General features: G+C 49.0%; 1 protein-coding gene across 5 annotated transcripts in view; it reads left to right on the top strand.

Annotated features, from left to right (window-relative positions):
- gria2b (glutamate receptor, ionotropic, AMPA 2b) overlaps window positions 1–22905 on the top strand; it is a 183540-nt gene that overhangs the window by 96735 nt on the left and 63900 nt on the right. For all 5 annotated transcript variants that reach the window (XM_041187813.1, XM_041187798.1, XM_041187788.1 and 2 more), the window contains exon 6: window positions 13332–13493. In XM_041187813.1, the coding sequence (XP_041043747.1) occupies window positions 13332–13493 (162 nt within the window). The remainder of the gene's footprint in view (window positions 1–13331; window positions 13494–22905) is intronic.

The raw sequence follows: 22905 nt of genomic DNA, 5'->3' as shown, positions 1-22905 counted from the left end.
TCCCAAAGCGAAGGGGCGCCGTCAGGGACCCGTTAACCTTCACTAGACACTCCGCGGCGGTGTACAGAAGTCAGATCCGGACTACAAAATGCGTCTCGAACCCGAACGCTCGCAGAGTTCCGAGTAAGTATTCGTGATCCACCCTGTCGAACGCCTTCTCCTGATCGAGAGACAGGAAGGCGCTCGACAGACCAGCCCTCTGGGAATGGTGGATGATGTCCCGGACCAGATGGATGTTATCATAAATGGCTCGGTCCGGGACGGTGTGGGACTGGTCAGGGTGGATCATGTGGTCCAGCACGGTTCCGAGCCGAGAAGACATGGCTCGGGCGAAGATTTTGTAGTCCGTGCTGAGGAGGGAGACCGGGCGCCAGTTTTTAAGAAGGCGGAGATCCCCCTGCTTCGGCAGCAGGGCAATCACGGCCCTGCGCCACGAAAGGGGCATCTCCCCGGTAGCAATGCTCTCCCCCAGGACACCCGCGAAGTCGCTCCCCAAGACGTCCCAGAACGCCCTGAAGAACTCCACGGTCAGCCCGTCTAGTCCCGGGGTTTTGCCCCTAGAAAGACCGTCGAGTGCGCCGGTCAGCTCCCCCAGACTTATAGGGGAGTCGAGCTTTCCGGCGCACTCCGGGCCAACCTGAGGCAGGTCCTCCCACAAAACTCTGCAAGCTTCCTCACTGGACGGATCCGGAGAGAACAGGGCAGTGTAGTAATCTCGGGCAATGGCCCTGATGCCCTCCGGATCCGAGACAAGGATCCGTCGTCGGCCAGCAGCGTAAAGAGCTGCTTACGGACCCCGTGCCTTTTTTCCAGCGAGTAAAAGGGGGAGCCGCAGTCCATCTCCTTGAGGAACCGGATCCGCAACCTCACGAACGCGCCCCGAGACCCGACCAGTTGCAGGTCCCGCAGCGCGCCCTTCTTCTCATTGTACACCGACCGCAGGGCCGGGTCCGCGTCGGGCTGATGGAGACGTGCCTCCAGGTCGAGCACCTCCTTCTCCAACTCCTCGACCCTGGATTTGCGTCTCTTTGTCGACCCCTTCGCGTACTCTTGACAGAAAACTCGGACGTGAGTCTTGCCCATGTCCCACCATAGCCTCAAGGAGGGGAAGCCTCCCCGCTTCCTTCTCCAGCCGGCCCAGAAGCGACGGAACGAGTCCAGGAACCGCTGGTCTTCCAACAACAGGTTATTAAAATGCCAGTACGCGGACCCCGTCCGAGCGCAGAACGAAGTGAGCTCTGCCCACACCAGACGGTGGTCCGTGCGCAGAACCTGCTATATAGAAGCAGCCGGAACGCAGGACATGTACGCCTTCGAAACGTAAAGGCGGTCGAGTCTGGAAGCTCCGACTGCATTTGACACAAAGGTGAACACGCTGGAGTCAGGATGGAGATTTCGCCAGACGTCCACTAAGTCGAAGGACCTGACCAGGTCCCGCAACTTACTCACACCTCGCGTGCAGTGCGGGGTACCGTGACGGTCCCGGACCCCGAGGGTGCAATTGAAATCCCCCCCGAGGACGACGCACTCGCCAGCGTCAATGGAGCCGAGATGAGTGGACACTTCTTCAAAGAAGCTCGCTTGCTGCTGCGTGCCCAGGGGAGCGTACACATTCACAAAGTGAAGCACCGCCCCCCCCAGACGCACAGTCAGGTGCAGCAACCGGCCTGGCACCAGCTCCTTGACCCCCAAGATTTCCGGCTGAAAATGCGGGGCCAACAAGATAGCCACCCCGCCCGAATTGGAGGCTAGGTGACTCATGTAGACCCGCCCTCGCCACTCCAGGAGCCACGTGGCTTCGTCTCCCGGAAAGGTATGTGTTTCTTGCAGGAAGCACAACGCATACTTCCCGTCCCTGAGGACCGAGAAGTTCTGGAACCTGCGCTGTGCGCCCCTCCTGCCGCGGATGTTGAGGCTGGCTATAATCGTCTTCATTGTCAAAGGTACATCAAACCTTCACCTTAAGTAATTAAAAAGAAGAAGAGGACTTTTTAGTCCTTCCTCTCCTTCAGGAGCCCAGCGAGAAACGTTTGGACCCTCTGCTGCGCATTCCTATCCAACTCGGGAGACTTGAGAGCCTCGCGAGTGGATCAGAACACCAGCGCAAACGAATGCCACCGGTCCAAGGCCAACTGAACCCTGTCTCGGCGACCGCGGTGCCCCGACAAAAAGTCCCGGAGTTCCCTTGGGGGGATGAGGGGGGACTCAGTGGAGGGCACCAGGGGATCCACCGCCTCGCTTGAGAGCGACTCCGCGTAATCCCCAACGCTCACCACCGACACCCCGTCCTCCTCCGGGTCGTCGCCTCCAGGTTCCGACCCCTCCCCCGCATTGAGTACGGGGGCTGATACGGAGCTGCCAGCTGGCTCTATCTGTGCCTCAATCCCACCCCCAGGATCAAGGCCAGAGGAGTCCTCTCTGGTCTCCTCTAAACTTTTTGGGCCAGAGGGCAGCGGCAGTTCTGATGCCCGCTCTCCGCCCGGCACCGGGTCGTCCATTGAGCTCAGGACAAGCTCCTGACCTAAACATAGGACGCCCGGTGTCAAGGTTTGGGAGGGAGCGGGAAGGCCCTCCTTTTCGCCGCCACCCAATGACCCATTAACATTTTTGAAAATTTCAAATTTGCAGTCCCCCAACGAGCCAGAAGATCCCTCAGGGGTGTTAAGTGCCCTGGAGTCAGACACCACCTCAAGGGAGGTGCCCTCAGTGACCCCCAAGGGGCCCTGTTCAGGAGACTGCAGCAGACTGGTAGGGGGAACAGTGGTAGGGGTAGGGGTTTCGGGTTCCCCCAGAGTGCAGGGCGAGGTTTTACTGGGTGGAGACGCCACCACCTCTTGATCAGGGGAAGGGACACACCCAACTTCTTCAGTTTGGGCGTCACCCACTTCCTCCTCCGAAGCGTGACGTCTCTTCCAGGTCAGGCTGGGGGCTAGGGAGACCACCATTTCCGAGGCCCCATCCTCCTTGTCCAGCCGTCCCGCATATTCCACCCTCTGGGTTTTCAATGTTTGTTTCCCTGGCTCGGGGTCCCGCGTCTTTTCCCTGCCGGCCCCGGGAGCACGCGCAGGGACGACGCCGGGCCCAGCACTTGGCGCCTTAGCGCCCATGGACCCAGGAGCACACGCGGACACGACGCCGGGGCCGGATGATGTTTTTTCCCCCGCGGGCCCAGCACTTGGCGCCTTAGCGCCCACGGACCCAGGAGCACACACGGACACGACGCCGGGGCCGGATGATGTTTTTTCCCCCGAGCCGGTTTTTCCATGTGTTTGGGGCATTTCACGGACCGCCTCCAAATTTCGGGTCTTCCTCCGCGCCTTCTTACAGCGCGGGGTCTCTCCCGCCGCCTCACCGGCAGCCGAGATGGCAGCTGCTGCCGGGGTCGCTTCCCCTTGCGGGGAGCGAGATGGAGTGGTGGCGGGGGGAGGAGGGGCGTGCCAGCCGCAGCCGCTTGGGTGGGGCTCGTGGCCTTGGAGGCGGGGCAGTTCTTTCTTACGTGCCCCACCTCCTTACAGGCATGGCACCGCACGCCCTCCGCGGTCCAGAAGACCCGATAGGCGGTCCTCTCAAAATTAACTGAGAAGGCCCCCTCCAGGCACTCCTCCCAGGCCAAGCGGATGAAAACTTGGCGCCGGAAGGAGTACACGTGGCGGAGGGCCGAGTCTTTGCGGCCGAGCGGGACTGGCGCAACCCCTGACCTGACCTCCCCCAGCTTATTAAGGTGGGGGAGGAGGAGCCCACATGGTATAAAGGGCGGGACATTTGAAATAACAATCTTCTGGGCGGTGGCCTCAAGGGGATCCACCACCAGAAAAGTCCCGCCCACAGTGAGCCCCTTCTGCAGGGCGAGTTGAACCGCCCGCTCGGACCTCAAGAAAAAGATGGCCCTCCCATACATCTTTGAGGCCGCAACAATGGCTGAGGGGCCGACAACCCCAGCCATAGCCTTTATGCGGGCCTCAATAGTCATCTCAGGGTGAGCGTAGCATTTTACCCCGAGGGCCCTGGTGAGGAGACGGAATGGCGACAGGGCAGCAGGAGCTGCAGAAGCAACCACCCCCGCATAGGTCATTTTCGTAGGCCCTGCCACCGGTGACAAAGCCGCCTCCACATTAGCCCTCGAGGGCCCGGACACAGGAGATGTTGAACTGGCCTTAGGGCCAGAGCCACGCCCACCCTGGGAAGAATTGGCCATTTTTTTTTAAATTATATATATTTAATATATATATATATATATTTTTTTTTTTAAATATACAATGTTCCTCCCTAGGGAGAGAGGTAGTAATAACCTCCCCCTTTTGTACAGGAGAGGAGAGGAGGGAGAGGAGCGAAGGACAGGGAGGCACAGGAGGGAAAAGGGAAGAGTCCAGGTGGGTGTCTCCAATGAAAGGTGGACGTTGGGTGCGGGCCTGATGATCTACTTGCAGGGGGAGGCGATGTCTTCACCAGCCACCGCTGGCCTTACTGGGAAAGGGCTGGGTGGGGCGGGGTGGTAGCAGAAAGGTGGATTTAACCACACACACACACACACACACACACACACACCCCCCTCTCTTACTCCCCCAAACCTTCCTGCAGTCTTCTTTCCTCCCCCTACAAAACACAGTCCTTTATTGCCCCCACCTTACACAAACAATAACGTTGGACACCCACCTAGGATGTTGTTTTTAGACACAGTCCTGGCCTCCTGGCCTTCCTGTCCTGAAGCAGCAACAGAAGCTGTTCTTCTTCTCTCCCTCTCTCTCCTTTTGCTCCACAGGGGCAGGTCCAGCAGCAGCAGCAAACACCCTCGAGCGCAGGTCCAGCAGCAGCAGCAAACACCCTCGAGCGCAGGTCCAGCAGCAGCAGCAAACACCCTCGAGCGCAGGTCCAGCAGCAGCAGCAAACACCCTCGAGCGCAGGTCCAGCAGCAGCAGCAAACACCCTCGAGCGCAGGTCCAGCAGCAGCAGCAAACACCCTCGAGCGCAGGTCCAGCAGCAGCAGCAAACACCCTCGAGCGCAGGTCCAGCAGCAGCAGCAAACACCCTCGAGCGCAGGTCCAGCAGCAGCAGCAAACACCCTCGAGCGCAGGTCCAGCAGCAGCAGCAAACACCCTCGAGCGCAGGTCCAGCAGCAGCAGCAAACACCCTCGAGCGCAGGTCCAGCAGCAGCAGCAAACACCCTCGAGCGCAGGTCCAGCAGCAGCAGCAAACACCCTCGAGCGCAGGTCCAGCAGCAGCAGCAAACACCCTCGAGCGCAGGTCCAGCAGCAGCAGCAAACACCCTCGAGCGCAGGTCCAGCAGCAGCAGCAAACACCCTCGAGCGCAGGTCCAGCAGCAGCAGCAAACACCCTCGAGCGCAGGTCCAGCAGCAGCAGCAAACACCCTCGAGCGCAGGTCCAGCAGCAGCAGCAAACACCCTCGAGCGCAGGTCCAGCAGCAGCAGCAAACACCCTCGAGCGCAGGTCCAGCAGCAGCAGCAAACACCCTCGAGCGCAGGTCCAGCAGCAGCAGCAAACACCCTCGAGCGCAGGTCCAGCAGCAGCAGCAAACACCCTCGAGCGCAGGTCCAGCAGCAGCAGCAAACACCCTCGAGCGCAGGTCCAGCAGCAGCAGCAAACACCCTCGAGCGCAGGTCCAGCAGCAGCAGCAAACACCCTCGAGCGCAGGTCCAGCAGCAGCAGCAAACACCCTCGAGCGCAGGTCCAGCAGCAGCAGCAAACACCCTCGAGCGCAGGTCCAGCAGCAGCAGCAAACACCCTCGAGCGCAGGTCCAGCAGCAGCAGCAAACACCCTCGAGCGCAGGTCCAGCAGCAGCAGCAAACACCCTCGAGCGCAGGTCCAGCAGCAGCAGCAAACACCCTCGAGCGCAGGTCCAGCAGCAGCAGCAAACACCCTCGAGCGCAGGTCCAGCAGCAGCAGCAAACACCCTCGAGCGCAGGTCCAGCAGCAGCAGCAAACACCCTCCAGCGCAGGTCCAGCAGCAGCAGCAAACACCCTCGAGCGCAGGTCCAGCAGCAGCAGCAAACACCCTCGAGCGCAGGTCCAGCAGCAGCAGCAAACACCCTCGAGCGCAGGTCCAGCAGCAGCAGCAAACACCCTCGAGCGCAGGTCCAGCAGCAGCAGCAAACACCCTCGAGCGCAGGTCCAGCAGCAGCAGCAAACACCCTCGAGCGCAGGTCCAGCAGCAGCAGCAAACACCCTCGAGCGCAGGTCCAGCAGCAGCAGCAAACACCCTCGAGCGCAGGTCCAGCAGCAGCAGCAAACACCCTCGAGCGCAGGTCCAGCAGCAGCAGCAAACACCCTCGAGCGCAGGTCCAGCAGCAGCAGCAAACACCCTCGAGCGCAGGTCCAGCAGCAGCAGCAAACACCCTCGAGCGCAGGTCCAGCAGCAGCAGCAAACACCCTCCAGCGCAGGTCCAGCAGCAGCAGCAAACACCCTCGAGCGCAGGTCCAGCAGCAGCAGCAAACACCCTCCAGCGCAGGTCCAGCAGCAGCAGCAAACACCCTCCAGCGCAGGTCCAGCAGCAGCAGCAAACACCCTCGAGCGCAGGTCCAGCAGCAGCAGCAAACACCCTCGAGCGCAGGTCCAGCAGCAGCAGCAAACACCCTCGAGCGCAGGTCCAGCAGCAGCAGCAAACACCCTCGAGCGCAGGTCCAGCAGCAGCAGCAAACACCCTCGAGCGCAGGTCCAGCAGCAGCAGCAAACACCCTCGAGCGCAGGTCCAGCAGCAGCAGCAAACACCCTCGAGCGCAGGTCCAGCAGCAGCAGCAAACACCCTCGAGCGCAGGTCCAGCAGCAGCAGCAAACACCCTCCAGCGCAGGTCCAGCAGCAGCAGCAAACACCCTCGAGCGCAGGTCCAGCAGCAGCAGCAAACACCCTCGAGCGCAGGTCCAGCAGCAGCAGCAAACACCCTCGAGCGCAGGTCCAGCAGCAGCAGCAAACACCCTCGAGCGCAGGTCCAGCAGCAGCAGCAAACACCCTCGAGCGCAGGTCCAGCAGCAGCAGCAAACACCCTCGAGCGCAGGTCCAGCAGCAGCAGCAAACACCCTCGAGCGCAGGTCCAGCAGCAGCAGCAAACACCCTCGAGCGCAGGTCCAGCAGCAGCAGCAAACACCCTCGAGCGCAGGTCCAGCAGCAGCAGCAAACACCCTCGAGCGCAGGTCCAGCAGCAGCAGCAAACACCCTCGAGCGCAGGTCCAGCAGCAGCAGCAAACACCCTCGAGCGCAGGTCCAGCAGCAGCAGCAAACACCCTCGAGCGCAGGTCCAGCAGCAGCAGCAAACACCCTCGAGCGCAGGTCCAGCAGCAGCAGCAAACACCCTCGAGCGCAGGTCCAGCAGCAGCAGCAAACACCCTCGAGCGCAGGTCCAGCAGCAGCAGCAAACACCCTCGAGCGCAGGTCCAGCAGCAGCAGCAAACACCCTCGAGCGCAGGTCCAGCAGCAGCAGCAAACACCCTCGAGCGCAGGTCCAGCAGCAGCAGCAAACACCCTCGAGCGCAGGTCCAGCAGCAGCAGCAAACACCCTCGAGCGCAGGTCCAGCAGCAGCAGCAAACACCCTCGAGCGCAGGTCCAGCAGCAGCAGCAAACACCCTCGAGCGCAGGTCCAGCAGCAGCAGCAAACACCCTCGAGCGCAGGTCCAGCAGCAGCAGCAAACACCCTCGAGCGCAGGTCCAGCAGCAGCAGCAAACACCCTCGAGCGCAGGTCCAGCAGCAGTAAACACCCTCAAGTGCAGGGGCAGCAGCAAACACCCTCGAGTGCAGGGGCAGCAGCAAACACCCTCGAGTGCAGGAGCAGCTGCAAACACCCTCGAGTGCAGGAGCAGCTGCAAACACCCTCGAGTGCAGGAGCAGCTGCAAACACCCTCGAGTGCAGGGGCAGCAGCAAACACCCTCGAGTGCAGGGGCAGCAGCAGCAGCAGCAGCAAACACCCTCGAGTGCAGGAGCAGCAGCAGCAAACACCCTTGAGTGCAGGTCCAGCAGCAGCAGCAAACACCCTCAAGTGCAGGTCCAGCAGCAGTAAACACCCTCAAGTGCAGGTCCAGCAGCAAACACCCTCAAGTGCAGGAGCAGCAGCAGCAGCAAACACCCTCGAGTGCAGGGGCAGCAGCAGCACACAGCAGAAGCAACCCCAAAAGCAGCAGCAGAAACAGTTGAAACACTGAGGAGCAGCAACACCAACACCACACACCTTCTCTCCTCAGTATCAGGAAACAAACTGAATCCACAATTGCCTCCACGAGATCGTTAAGAAAATGAACTCTTGATAATCTTTTAAATGAAAACAATTAAACCAAATCAACAAAATTGAGATAAATCAGGCACAGCCCCTAATTCAGGTCAGCTGTAAAATCAAGAACAAAGTTTAAAGGAAACTTTACAAACTTTAAATCAAAATGTGTTTAAAGGGGTCAACAAAACACCCCAGTCCCCGCGGTGCCCACCGAGCACGGAAGGCCTCGAGAGTGCCAGCAGACACCGCATGCTCCTTCTCCAGGGACATCCGGCAGCGAATGTAGCCACGGAAGAGGGACAAACAATCGGGCGGGACTCCCCCGTCGATCGCCCACTGACTGGACCTGTTAATGGCCAACTTGGCCAGGCCCAGGAGCAGGTTCACGAGGAGGTCCTCCTCCTTCCCGACCCCCTTCCGCACCGGGTGCCCATAGATCAGGAGCGTGGGGCTGAAGTGCAAACAAAACATCAATAAAAGGTTTTTCAAATAACTAAAAAGGGAGTGCAACCTACAACACCCTACGTATACATGGTCCACGGACTCCACAAGACCACAAAAAGGGCACGTGTCCTGAGAGTCCGTGAACCTATGCATCCTCTTATTATAAGGGACTGCTGCATGCAACACCCTCCAACCCAGGTCCCCGATAGAAAGGGGGAGGACACCTCCGTAGAGGGCCTTCCATCGGGGGCCTCTGCCGCCGGACGGCAACAAGGCACGCCAGGGTGTGTCCGGGCGACGGACAAGGGCGAGAAAGTGGAAGGTGTGCAGCAGCAGTCTGTAAAAAAAGCCTCTCTTTGCCGTGCCAAAAGGCACGGAGGGCATGTCCCCGAGGCGGCTCATATTGCGGGGCACCAGCACCCGAGGGAGGGTTCGGGGCTTGGGGCCAATGTGGAATTCCGTCCGAACAGGGGAATGTTCAGACGGAAGACCACCGCGCACCTGGGCCACCTCAAGACCCAAAATAACATCGGGAAAATGGACACCATTTTTTGAGGAGGGTTGTCCGACATGGTTTTTGTAGCTGTACTTTAGAGGTTGCTATAGTTAGGCATTATGGCTGTAACTCTCTCGAGTACAAACACGTTTCCATCTGTTCATATTCAGATGAAGTTACATTGTTTCATAGTTTGCCATTGTGAGATTTGAACTCTTGATAATCTTTTAAATGAAAACCAAATCAACAAAATTGGGATAAATCAGGCACAGCCCCTAATTCAGGTCAGCTGTAAAACCAAGAACAAAGTTTAAAGGAAACTTACAAACTTTAAATCAAAATGTGATTAAAGGGGTCAACAAAACACCCCAGTCCCCGCGGTGCCCACCGAGCACGGAAGGCCTCGAGAGTGCCAGCAGACACCGCGTGCTCCTTCTCCAGGGACATCCGGCAGCGAACGTAGCCACGGAAGAGGGACAAACAATCGGGCGGGACTCCCCCGTCGATCGCCCGCTGCCCGGACCTGTTAATGGCCAACTTGGCCAGGCCCAGGAGCAGGTTCACGAGGAGGTCCTCCTCCTTCCCGACCCCCTTCCGCACCGGGTGCCCATAGATCAGGAGCGTGGGGTTGAAGTGCAAACAAAACATCAATAAAAGGTTTTTCAAATAACTAAAAAGGGAGTGCAGCCTACAACACCCTATGTATACATGGTCCACGGACTCCACAAGACCACAAAAAGGGCACGTGTCCTGAGAGTCCGTGAACCTATGCATCCTCTTATTATAAGGGACTGCTGCATGCAACACCCTCCAACCCAGGTCCCCGATAGAAAGGGGGAGGACACCTCCGTAGAGGGCCTCCCATCGGGGGCATCCGCCGCCGGACGGCAACAAGGCACGCCAGGGCGTGTCCGGTCGACGGACAAGGGTGAGAAAATGGAAGGTGTGTAGCAGCAGTCCGTACAAAAAGCCCCTCTTTGCCGTGCCAAAAGGCACAGAGGGCATGTCCCCGAGGCGGCTCATATTGCGGGGCACCAGCACCCGAGGGAGGGTTCGGGGCTTGGGGCCAATGTGGAATTCCGTCCGAACAGGGGAACGTTCAGACGGAAGACCACCGCGCACCTGGGCCACCTCAAGACCCAAAATAACATCGGGTCCGAGCACGACCGTTCTCAGGTCTTGGATGGCATCGGCTGCGACCTGGACACTCACAGACGCGCGTCGCGCCAACTCCTGCGGGAGCATCCAGCCCAGTCCTCCGCCACCCAGCACGTCCCCGATCCTGGTCACCCCTGCGGCCACAGCCCTCCTCTCCGCCAACCACTGAAAAGGACGGAGGGGCGGATTCCTGAGCAGCGGCTCTCTGACGATAGCCGCTACTCCTGACGGCGGAGAGCTGCGTCGCGAGGCGACCACTTTCCAGACTTTGATCAGGTCCTGGTAAAAGACGGGCAACGCCTGCAAGGAGCCATCGAGGCCCAGCTGTTCTATAAACAGGAGCTGCACGTCATAATTCAGGCCGTGCACCTGACGGAAGAAATACGTCATCAGGGCACACCATCTAGGAGGAGGCTCGACGTAGAGGTATCGCTGCAGGGTCTGAAGACGGAAAGTCGCCACCTGTGTGCGTAGGCACACTAGCGCCTGACCACCCTCCCTAAGTGGGAGACTCAGAACCTCGGCAGCGACCCAGTGCAATCTTTTGTCCCAGAAGAAGTTGACTAACAATCTCTGGATTCTTGTGACAAAGTCCGGGGGAGGGGCAAAGTGACCAGCCGATACCACAACATGGCGGCGATCAGCTGGTTTATGACCAGAACTCGACCTCGGTAAGATAGCACTCGGAGCAGTCCTGTCCAGCGCCGCAGGCGAGCGGTGACTTTCGTCTCCAGTTCCTGCCAGTTTGCCGGCCAGGATTCCTCAGCGGGGCAGAGATGGACCCCCAGGTAGAGGAGGCTGGTCCTGCTCCAGGTGAAAGGCCTGAGCTCCTCGGGTAGGGGATCCATCTGCCACTGACCGACCAGGAGTCCAGAACATTTACCCCAGTTGATCCTGGCAGAAGAAGCGGCAGAGTAGACCTCCTGGCACTCGCGCATCCTCCGCAGGTCAGCCGGGTCACTAAACATAAGGAGCACGTCATCGGCGTAAGCCGAAAGGACCACCCCGATGCCCGGCCCGCGCAGAACCAATCCCGACAACCTCCTCCGCAAGAGGCGCAGGAAAGGCTCCACGCAAATAGAATACAACTGGCCAGACAGGGGGCAGCCCTGACGTACCCCTCTCCCAAAGCGAAGGGGCACCGTCAGGGACCCGTTAACCTTCACTAGACACTCCGCGGCGGTGTACAGAAGTCGGATCCGGGCGACAAAATGCGTCCCGAACCCGAAAGCTCGCAGAGTAAAATACGATTTTTGTGGTTTTAGCATCTCTTTCTTTTTTGTAACTCTTTCGAGTACCAACCCGTTTCCATCTGTTTCAGATGAAGTTACATTGTTTCATAGTTTGCCATTGTGAGATTTGAACTCTTGATACTCTTTTGAGTAAACCTGTTTCCATCTGTTTCAGATGAAGTTATATTGTTTCATAGTTTGCCATTGTGAGATTTGAACTTTTGCGTTTTGGGGTTACAAACCCAGTACCATAACCACTTGGCTATTTAGGCCAAGCTTTTTATTGATGATTGAGAGTGAATGCAAATAATCATCCCTAATTGGGACTTGACTTAAATTGACAGGCAGCCAATCCAAATGCCAGCTTGTCACCAGGGGATCTCCCCATGCAGTTATTTGCTATTTTCTTAGCCTCCCTTGTGCCTGCACTCCTACTACCACCTCAGGGCCAGTGAAGTCCTGCCCTAGCTTTTTATTTTAGATTAATAAATGTATTTAATTAAATTCCACCTGCTGCCAAGATGGGATTTGAACTCTTGTCTCAGGAGCATTTGTCCAGTAACATTTCTACCATTTTACTGTTCCCATGGACCTCAAAGCCCAATCCATCGGGAGCCTGATTCTAGTTAGCTCACAGCGTGACAGGTGCACACTATTGTACCTTTCACCCCGGCTATCTTAACATAAGATAAGAATGACTGGGTTAAAATGCATTTTGGCAACTGTGGACAAATCATGCAAGGAAGATGAGATATCTACTTTTCATTTAAAATAAAGAAAGAAAAATATGGCACACTGCTTCTTCAAATTGTGGAAATACTAATTGTTATTTATTTAAAACAAATCGGTTCAATACTTTGAAAGCAACTATTATATATATAGGTCATATTTCAAATTTACAAAAAATGTGATTGCCAAAATACTGTATAGTGACATGGATGAAAGATTGAGACTGTGAAGCCAACTGTGCCATGATCAGACGCTAACAGTATTCATGAATGTCATCCGAAATCTTGAAATACATCTGTGATTGTCAAGAGTGACCTTTAATTTTTGTAGTCAACAGAAGTTGCTATTTAAAGATGTCAGCTAGGCTAGAAAAGAATTAGGATTTCTGTCCAAAAAGAAATTAATTATTTAGTGTTTTTGTTCAGTTGTTATGATCCTTCACAATTCAGTGTTGTACTTTGTTACAGAGGCAAAACATTTTTGAAATAAAGTCAGTTATTGACCTGGAGACTGAAATTTGCATACAACTAACAATTGTCCTTTGCTTTCCCTGAGAGATTTTGTAGCAGCTATAATTATCTGGATCTGCCTATTTAGACCACTTCCCAGAGGGAATACTTAAGCAGTTGTCTTAAAGTTGCAGACTAAATTAACAGCTATCCATCACAATGCAGATCCGAGTTTAGCTTTCAGCAATACTATCTGCTGGTCCAAAGTAATTTGTCTCTGCAAGATTCACAAATACATTTTCTACGGTGAATATTTTATAATCTATCTGAGGTACTTTATGGCTGTTCATGTAATAATAAAGCAATTACAAAAGCTCATTAACACAATGTCACTGATAAACAATAGAGCTTGGGTGACATCTATTGTGATAGAAACTGGCTTACTTCCAGTTTAACAGAACAGTACTTCATGGCTACAAACATTATCTTTTTTTAGTATCATTAATTCCAACACTATAACAATGAGCAATTTGTGTTAGGAAGGGCGATCCTGCATATATTAACAATGATAACATTGACAGAGCCTCTCTTATTATCTGCTGCAGGGATTTACAGATGGAGACTTATCAAAAATTCAATACGGTGGAGCAAATGTGTCTGGATTTCAAATTGTTGATTATGATGATCCAGTTGTTATGAAGTTTATGCAGCGATGGTTAGCACTTGATGAGAAGGAATATCCAGGAGGGAAAACAAGCAAAATTAAGGTAGGTTTGTCAGACTGTTATTTATGACCACAAAATTTATGAAAATTTATCTGCTAACATATATACAATTTTGACAAGGGGTATGAGGTTGAGCCTGAAGGCCAACTCAGCTATACTCAGAAAATTAATTTCTAAGAAGAACAGGAATCATAGGCAGTATTTATCCCTCAGCCAAAATCACTAAGACAGATTGTTTGACCAGTACCGTATTGCTGTTTGTGGGACCTTGATGTGCACTAATTGGCTGCTGTGTTTCCTACATTACTGCAATGAGTGCACATCAAAAGTACTTAATTGGCTCTGAGGTGCTTTAGGATGTCTTGAGATCATGAAAACCGCTACATAAATGCAAGCCTTTCTTTTTTAATAGCATTAGTAAGGATCCAGTCGCGTCTTATCAAAGATTTGAAAAGCCTCTATGGATGTAGAAAATGGCATTTAATTTTTTTCTTAGCGAAAAATAAATTTTAAAAATCTTAGCTAGACTGACAAAATAATTAGAACTGTATAAGAAAAATTAAACATTCAATGAGCTGTATTTCTAGTTATTTATGATCATTACATAGTGATGAATAAATGAGGCGACCATATGTCTTTTATAAATATCTTTAGCATTATCCTTAAATGCTCATATCCTTAATCTACACAATGGGCGATGATTCCTTCGGTTTACAATGTGTTAATGACCTGGAAAGGAAAGTTTTGCTATTGATTGCAATGGCTACCATTTTTAACAGAGTAGAATAGTAATGAGAGCAATTCTTATTCTTATTCATGATCTAATTAAATGGTGGAGAGGTTCCATAAAGCTGTTTTTCCGGTTGTCTCAAAAATTATGCGATCATGAACAGCTAACTAGCAATTGTGGACATGAAAGTACTATATTTTGGGGACATCATTGAAAACAGGTAAATATATTTTACAGAGTTAGCAAATAACAATGCTACTTTAAACCAAGGTGAAATTAAAACAAAAAAATTGAATGTTCATGCTTGGACTCTGGCTCTGCTAACTCTTTTTAACTGTTTCTAGAGCAGATATTAACCTGAATCTGTCCGGCTGAATGTTAACTGATAATCTCAATAACGCTAACATGTTTCATTAACCTTCGATCAGAATTAATGGCTAATTTACTTATGTGGGCTCGGTTTTAACTCCTGAGTGGGAATGCAACAAAGCGAACCACATGCCTGTTTGACACAGCAGGAAACAGGCTCAACTGATTTCAAGTCGTGCCTCTCTAACATACTGCTTAGTGACTTAATTCTCACTTTTTGACTAAAACAATCATAAATTGAGGGCTCGTCCATTAAAATTGAACAGCAGGACATTGTTGCTGACGATCTGTAGGAGCAGGTATGTGTTCCAAGAGGAAAATCCCAATTGGAGGTTGGTAAAGGTCAGGGCAAGAAAAGCTTGGGGTTTATTTGTGGAATTCAGAGTTGCTCTCTTGGTCCATAAGGAGATTTAAATAAAGTTTTGAAACCTACCTTGATGAGCCTTTTCTCTATCATAGGCTCCTGTTCCCACTGGGGAAGCCATCACTGCTCCTTGCTGAGGCCTCAGGTTAAAACAGGAAGTCAGTGGATGTTTTTGCCAGGTGATGGAGAAATCAATCCTGAGGAGTCAGTCGTAACTCTGATCTTTCAGATGAATTGTTGATGCTGATGAGCCAGATCAGCTTTAAAAAAAGGAACAATATTATGTGAAAGATGCAGTTACCATACAGATCAATAATTGTGATTGGTAATATGCAGGATTTACAGACAAAGCTGCAATGCAGAACAGGTCCTTTTCAATATCTGTATATTGCATTACAATTTATTATTATGTTACAACATAATTTTATTTATTAGTTATATATTTGTTTAAACAATCTACATAGTCAAGAAGATTACGTACATACCCACAAATTTGCATGAACAAATATATGTTGGTTAGACATTGCTGAACATTCTTATCAATAAAATATAGGCCGAGGAGAATGGAAGGCATTACTTCTGCAGAAATGCAAGCCACAAATCCTAAACTACAAATAATCCAAAGGCTTTTGATCAAAGCAAGTATATGTATTTGAAAATTTTGTAATTTATGGCAGTCCTACATGTAAAAAAGTAACAGTCTGACAAATCCTTCGAGGTTGCTTTGACTTCAGCCCTATTCCGCCCAGCTTTAACAGAACCATGTGTAAATCTGTGCTGACTGAATATTTGAAACCTCTATATTACCTTTGTTTTATCCTTAAACTGTACTGAGGATATGCTTATCCCTGACATACCTCACAAGAGGTAGATAGATAACCTCAAGGTGAGGTGTAAGTTCATATTTTCAGAGACACATAAGAACAGGAGTAGCCTGTTGAACCTCCTCCACCATTTAATTAGATCATGGCTGATCCATTTACCTGCCTTTATCCCTTAATACCATTATCTAACAAAATCTTATCAGGCTTCATGTCCTCTCTTGGAGCTGTCTCAACTTAGATAGCTGAAGATTATCAAAATCGAATAAAGGGAAGTTAACAGCCAAGCTTCCACCCTATGAGATGATTGAAAGCACATATTTCATCAAAAAATCCATATAAAAGTGCTTCTTGGACACCCTGCATGAATTAAGTTGTTTCTAACATGTTCATCCATCCATGTGAGTAACTACGAATCATGCAAGTCACTGAGAACCTGAAAGGTATCTGATCTTCCAAAACACATTCCTAATATTTAGCTTTTCATTTTGGAAAGTATAAAGTGCTTATAATGCAATTTCTTTACATCTGCTTCAATTTAAAACAACATGATGCCTTCTTTTAGCAATCTACAATATGCACACTACTCTAGAAGGTAGTTCAACAAAAGGAAATTTGGCAGTGCTGTTAAAAAGGAAAAGAAAGACTTGCATTTGTATAGCTCTTTCCATGACCAAGGGACATCTCAAAGTGTTTCTCAGCCAATGAAGTACTTTGGAAGTGTAGTAAATGTTATGTAGAAGCATGGCAGCCAATTTGTGCACAGCAAGATCCCACAAACAGCAATGTGATGATGACAAGGTAGTTTTTTTTTATGATGCTGATTGAAAAATAAATATTAGCTAAGACACAGGGGTACTTCCACTGCTGCTATTCAAAATAGTGTCATGTGTTTTTTTTTATCCAAGAGAAAGAGCAGACAGTTTCATTCCCACCTACAGTGGAGCACTTTCTCAGTATTGCATTGGAGTGCAAGCCTTGATTTTTGTGCTGAAGTCTTGGAGGGGATGCAAACCCAGAACCATGTGACATGGAAGCAGGAGTGCCTCCATGAGCCACAGCTGATACGAACTTTTCTGCCCTACAGAACAGTTGGAAGGATCTACATTATAGAGATCTTAATGCACCTGTCAGATCAGCAAAGGTAGCCTTGGAAATGGGGTCAGGCAGAAAACATCTAGAGTTAACTTAAACAACATTACCCTGAAATTGTGAGGCCATGCTTTGGTGGGGTGTCTCACTTAATGGGAGTGCAAATTAGAGACTGAGAAGTGGAGTGATGTAATTTTGAAGTTTGAATGTTCTTAAAATTATACTTTTTCAATTGCCAGACAATTGGAGCTAGAACTGCAATATTAAAACTTGAATTCCAATACAACAAATTTAATAATATTCCTTCAAAGGCCAGTCACTTCTGTAATATTTCTTCTTTCTAAGGAAGCAATTAACCATGCTAAATCTATAATACAATAAAAGAAAATGGTACTCAACTTACAGTAAACACAGCTTGCTAAAGGCAATAGGTGTAGAACAATAATTAACACTGGATTCAGCATCTGGAATATCAACAGCTAACGATTTCATAAGTCAGGTTACTGAATGGCATCAACCACTTGTGTATAGTGATGTTCAACAAGTGTATGAAGAAAATGCTTAAAAACATTCTTGAAATCAGATATAACAGGTTACCCGTGGATGTCTTTAATCAACAGTTTATGAGTATGTGTACCTCTTTCAAATTATGAGACCTTTATTATTTTGAATACATTGGCTAATGCCCACCACTTTTCCAATAGTAATGCTGACTGTTAACTATTTTTCGTTTCTGTAGGTATTCACTTGGTCAATGTTGTGTAACATTATGCAAATTTAAAGGAGCAATGCACCCTCATTAAAATTACTAAATCTTTAACTGCTAACCAATATACTGTTCAAAACACCCCAGTGAAAAGCTCTCTGATGCATCAAAACAAATCAGACTGAACCAACTAAAACAAGATCACGCATAAAACATTAAAACATGTCCTCCAAAGATCTGATCTTTATGAGCCTACTAGACTCAATGGTATAAATGTTCAGGCTCTAAAAGTTAACTCCAGGCTGGTTCACCCGTATCAGATAACCCTGTCAATAACTGCTTACCTATCTGAGCAGCAAGCAGTAAATATTTTGCTGTCCACAAGAAAACATCAAAGTTGCATTCCAATAACTACCACCAATATCCCAGCTGCCAATCAAATCAAAGTTCATGGAAATCATAGTGAATAAGAACAACACCTCAATCTACTTGGTCATTAATTTAGCTTCATAAAAATTAGTTTCAATGGTGATCCTGAACAAAAGAGTTCTCTCCAATGTCCAGCTCAAGTTCTCAATCAGGGTAATTCTATGAGCTGGACAGAAGATTGTAGGTTATATATTTTTTTCTTTTAGTTCTCTTGTAAGCACCTGAAATTGTATCATCAAAGTACTCCAATAATTTTCAAGTCTTTAATATGGTTTGGCATTCTGGCTTTATTCAAAAATGAAGTTTTTTTTATTCACTCGTGGGATGTGGGCATTGCTGGCTAGGCCAGCATTTATTGCCCATTCTTACTTGCCTTTGAGAAGGTGATGGTGAGCTGCTGTCTTGAACCGCTGCAGTCCATGTGTTGTAGAAACATCTACTGTACATACAGCACTGTTAGGAAGGGAGCTCCAGGTTTTTGACCCAGCGACAGTGAAGAAGCTGTGTTACATTTCCAAGTCAGGATGATGTGTAACTTGCAGGTGGTGGTCTTCCCATGCATTTCCTGCCCTTATCCTTCTAGGTGGTAGAGGTCACAGGTTTGGAAGGTGCTGCCAAAGGAGCCGTGGTGAATTGCAGCGTTGCAAATTGTAGATGCGCTGTTGCCACTGTGCACCAGTGGTGGAGGGACTGAATGTTTAATTTGGTGGATGTGGTGCCAATCAAGTGGGCTGCTTTGCCCTGGATGGTGTTGAGCTTCTTGAGTGTTGTTGGACTCAACCAGGCAATTGGAGAGTATTCCATCACATTCCTGACTTGTGCCTTGTAGATGGTGGACAGGCTTTGGGGAGTCAGGTGGTGAGTTACTCACTGCAGGATTTCTATCCTTTGACCTGCTGTTGTAGCCACAGTATTTATATGGATAGTCCAGTTCAGTTTCTGGTCAATGGTAACTCCCAGAAAATTGAATGTAGGGGATTCAGTGATGGTAATGCCATTGACTGTCAAAGGAAGATGGTTAGATTCTCTCATGTTGTAGATGGTCATTGTTGACACTTGTGTAGCGTGCCTGTTACTTGTCACTTATCAACCCAAGCCTGAATGTTGTCCAGGTCTTGTTGCAAATGGACAGGGACTGCAGCGGTATTTGATGAGTCGTGAATGGTGCTGAACATTGTGGAATCATCCACAAACATCCCAATTCTGACCTTATGATGGAGGGAAGGTCATTGATGAAAAAGCTGAGGATGGTTGGGCCTAGGACACTATCCTGTGGAACTCGCAGTGATGTCTCAGGACTGAGATAATTGACTTCCAACAACCACAACTATCGTTGCTTGGTAGAATGTGAGTATTGTTGAAAAAAGAGACATGTCAAAGCTTTTCATCTTGCACTAATCAGAACACTGCAAGAATACCAATATAAGGGAGAAACAATTTTTACTGTATGAGAAGAGAGTGCTGATTGGTTGGCAAGTGGTAGATTGGTAGAGGCTTTGCCATGGAGAATACACCAGTGATGGTGACTGACAGTTAACGGTCAAGAATTGTTTATCATTTAAACCAGGCAGCTTGACCTTGATGAGTTGTGGCATTGCCCTGAGGAATGAGTCCACAAATGGCTATTAATTATTTTGTTTAGCTGAAACAGATGCAATCTGTGTACATTTTCTTTCTGTCTGCAAAGAACAGGGCCCTGTGTATTAATATATGTAGCTTCCAGTACATGCTAACACCCTACACTGCAAGCCCAAGTGACAATCTTAAATTGGTTGTCAGCATAATTCTTAGCACACTGAGGATTATTCAGCAAATGTTGTCCAATCGCGGAATCACATCCAATGTTGGACACTGTTTTTTGAGTTTTGCAACTCTGGTTGTGTACGGTCTGTACCTTGCCTGTTGCGCACAGCAGCGCAGCTGGGACATGCTGTTTGATACGTATGTCTTTGGGACGTATGGCCTACATAACTAGCATCACACTGGCACTGAAATTCATATACCACATCATTCATTTGTGTGTCTTTTTAACTTGACGGCAGCATCCTGTTAGTGGAGAATACCTCTTGTTATGCTACATGTCCTTCAACATGTCTCTTTTCTCAGCAATAACCACAACTGTCTGCCTTTGTGCTAGGTATTACTCCAACCGGTGGAGAGTTTTCCCCCCAGTTCCATCGACTTCAGTTTTGCTAGAGTTCCTTGATATCACACTTGGTCAAATGCAGCCTTGATGTCAAGGGCAGTCACTCTCACTATCCATGTTTGGACCAAGGCTGTAATGAGGTCAGAAGCTGAGTGGTCCTGATGGAACCCAAACTGAGCAACAGTGAGCAGGTTATTGCTGAGTAAGTGCTGCTTGATAGCACTGTCGACAACACCTTCCATCACTTTGCTGATACATATGAGCATACAAATTAGGAGCAGGAGTAGGCCACTCAGCATCTCAAGCATGCATTGCCATTCAATAAGAATCTATCTAGCTCTTCCTTTACATTATTCAAAGACTCTGCTTCCACAGCTTTTCGAGGAAAAGAGTTCCAAAAACTTACTACCCTCTGAGAGAAAAAATTTCTTCTCATTTCTTAAATGAGCGACTCCTTATTTTTAAACAGTGACCCTTAATTCTAGATTCCCCCACAAGAGGAAACATCCTCTCCACATCCATCCTGTCAAGACCCCTCAGAATCTTAAAGGTTTCAATCAAGTTGCCTCTTGCTTTTCTAATTTCCATTGGATATATGCCTAACCTGTCCAACCTTTCTTTATAAGACAACCCGCCCATTCCTAGTATTAGGCTAGTAAACTTTATCTGAACTGCTCCTAACAAATTTACATCTTTCCTTAAATGATTGAGAGTAGAATGATGGTTGGATTTGTCCTGATTTTTGTGAATAGGACTATTTTCCACATTGCCTGTGTAGATGCCAGTCTTGTAGCTGTACTGGAACAGTTGGCTGGGTGCACAGCTACTTCTGAAGCACAAGCCTTCAGTACTATTGCTGGAATGTTGTCAGGTGGAATGTTGTCAGGGCCCAAAGACTTTTCAGTATCCAGTGCCTTCAGCTATTTCTTGATGTCATGTGGAGTGAACCGAATTGGCTGAAGAATGGCATCTGTTATGCTGGGGACTTCAGGAGGAGGCATCATAGCATGATAAAATTTCACATTCAGTTTGAGAGTGAGAAATCTGGATCCAAAACTAGTGTTTTAAATCAAGGCAATTACTAAGATATGAATATAGAGTTGGCTATAGCGGTGGACATTTAAGGATATATTTCATAATTTTCAGCAAAGATGTATTCCATTAAAAAAGAAAATCTCTATGAGAAGGATGCACCATCTGTGGCTAACAAAGGAAGTTAAGGACAATGTCAAATTGAAAAGAAAAAGCATAGATTGTTGCAAAGGTTAGTGGTAAATCAGAAGATTGGACAAGCTTTAGAAACCAGCATAGAATGACTAAAAAAATTACGGAAGGAGAAATTAGAATATGAGAGAAAGCTAGCTAGAAATATAAAAACAGATAGTAAGAGTTTCTACAATTATTTGAAAAGGAAAGAGTAGCTAAAGTGAGCATTGATCCCTTTGAGGGTAAGGTTGGGAAATTAGTAATGGGAAACAAAGAAGTAGTGGAAGTATTGAATGGGTGTTTTGTGTCTCGCTTCACTGTAGAAGACACAGAAAACATCCCAAGCATACTTGAAAATCAAAAGGTAAAAGGGAGGGAGGAACTTAAAATCAATCACAATGATGAGGGAAAAGGTACTGGGTACTACTTGAACTGAAGTCTAACAAGTCCCCTGGACCTGATGGCTTTCATTCTAGGGTTTTAAAATAAGTGGCTGCAGAGATAATAGATGCATTGGTTGTGATCTTCTAAAGTTCCATAGATTCTGCAAAGGTCCCAGTGGTTTGGAAAGTCATAAATGTAGCATCTCAATTCAAGAAAGGAGGGAGATAAAAAGCAGCAAACCATAGATCCATTAGCCTAACATTGGTCATAGGAAAAAGGCGAGAATCCATTACTAAGTAGGAAATAGCAGGACATTTAGAAAATCATAATACAACCAGGCAGAGTCAACAAGGTTTTGTGAAAGGGAAATCATGTTTAATTAATTCATTAGAGCTATTTGCGGAGGTAACAAGCAAGGTGGATAGATGGGAACCTGTAGATGCAATGTATTTGCATTTCCAAAAAGCATTTAAGAAGGTAGCACTTAAAAGGTAACTTCACAAAATAAGAGCTCATGGTGTAGGGGGTAACATATTAGCATGGCTAGGGGATTGGTTAGCCAACAGGAAGCAGAGAGTAGGGATAAATGGATAATTTTGGATTGGAAAACTGTAACTAAAGGAGTGCCACAGGGATCACTGCTAGGGCATCAACTACTTACAATCTACATCAATAACTTGGATTGAAGGGACTGAATGTATGGTAGCTAAATTTCCTGACAGCACACGATAGGTAGATAAGTAAGTTGTCAAGAAGACATAAAGATTCTATAGAGGGATTTAGATAGGTTAAGTGAGTAGGAAAAAATTGGTCTGGCCAATATGTGATTCCAGATCCACAGCAATGTGGTTGACTCTATAATGCCCTCTGAAATGGCCTACCAAGCTACTCAGTTCAAGAGAAATTGGGGATGAACAACAAATGCTGGCTTTGCCAGCAACACCCATATCCCATGAAAGAAATATAGTTTGGTCTCCTTACACAAGAAAGGATTGAATTGCTTTGGAAGCTGTTCAAAGGTTCACTCAACTGATTCCTGGGATGAAGGAGTTATCTTATGAAGAAAGGTTGAGCAGATTGGGCCTATATGCATTAGGGTTTAGAAGAATGAGAGGCGATCTTATTGAAACATATAAGATCCTGAGGGTACCTGACAGGGTGAATGCTGAGAGGATATTCCCCTTTGTTGGGGAGTTTAGAACTAGAG

The sequence above is a fragment of the Carcharodon carcharias genome, chromosome 1 (assembly GCF_017639515.1).
Source record: "Carcharodon carcharias isolate sCarCar2 chromosome 1, sCarCar2.pri, whole genome shotgun sequence".
NCBI lineage: Eukaryota > Metazoa > Chordata > Chondrichthyes > Lamniformes > Lamnidae > Carcharodon > Carcharodon carcharias.
The sequence above is the reverse complement of the archived record's forward strand: the minus strand, read 5'-3'. Positions and strand labels throughout refer to the sequence as shown.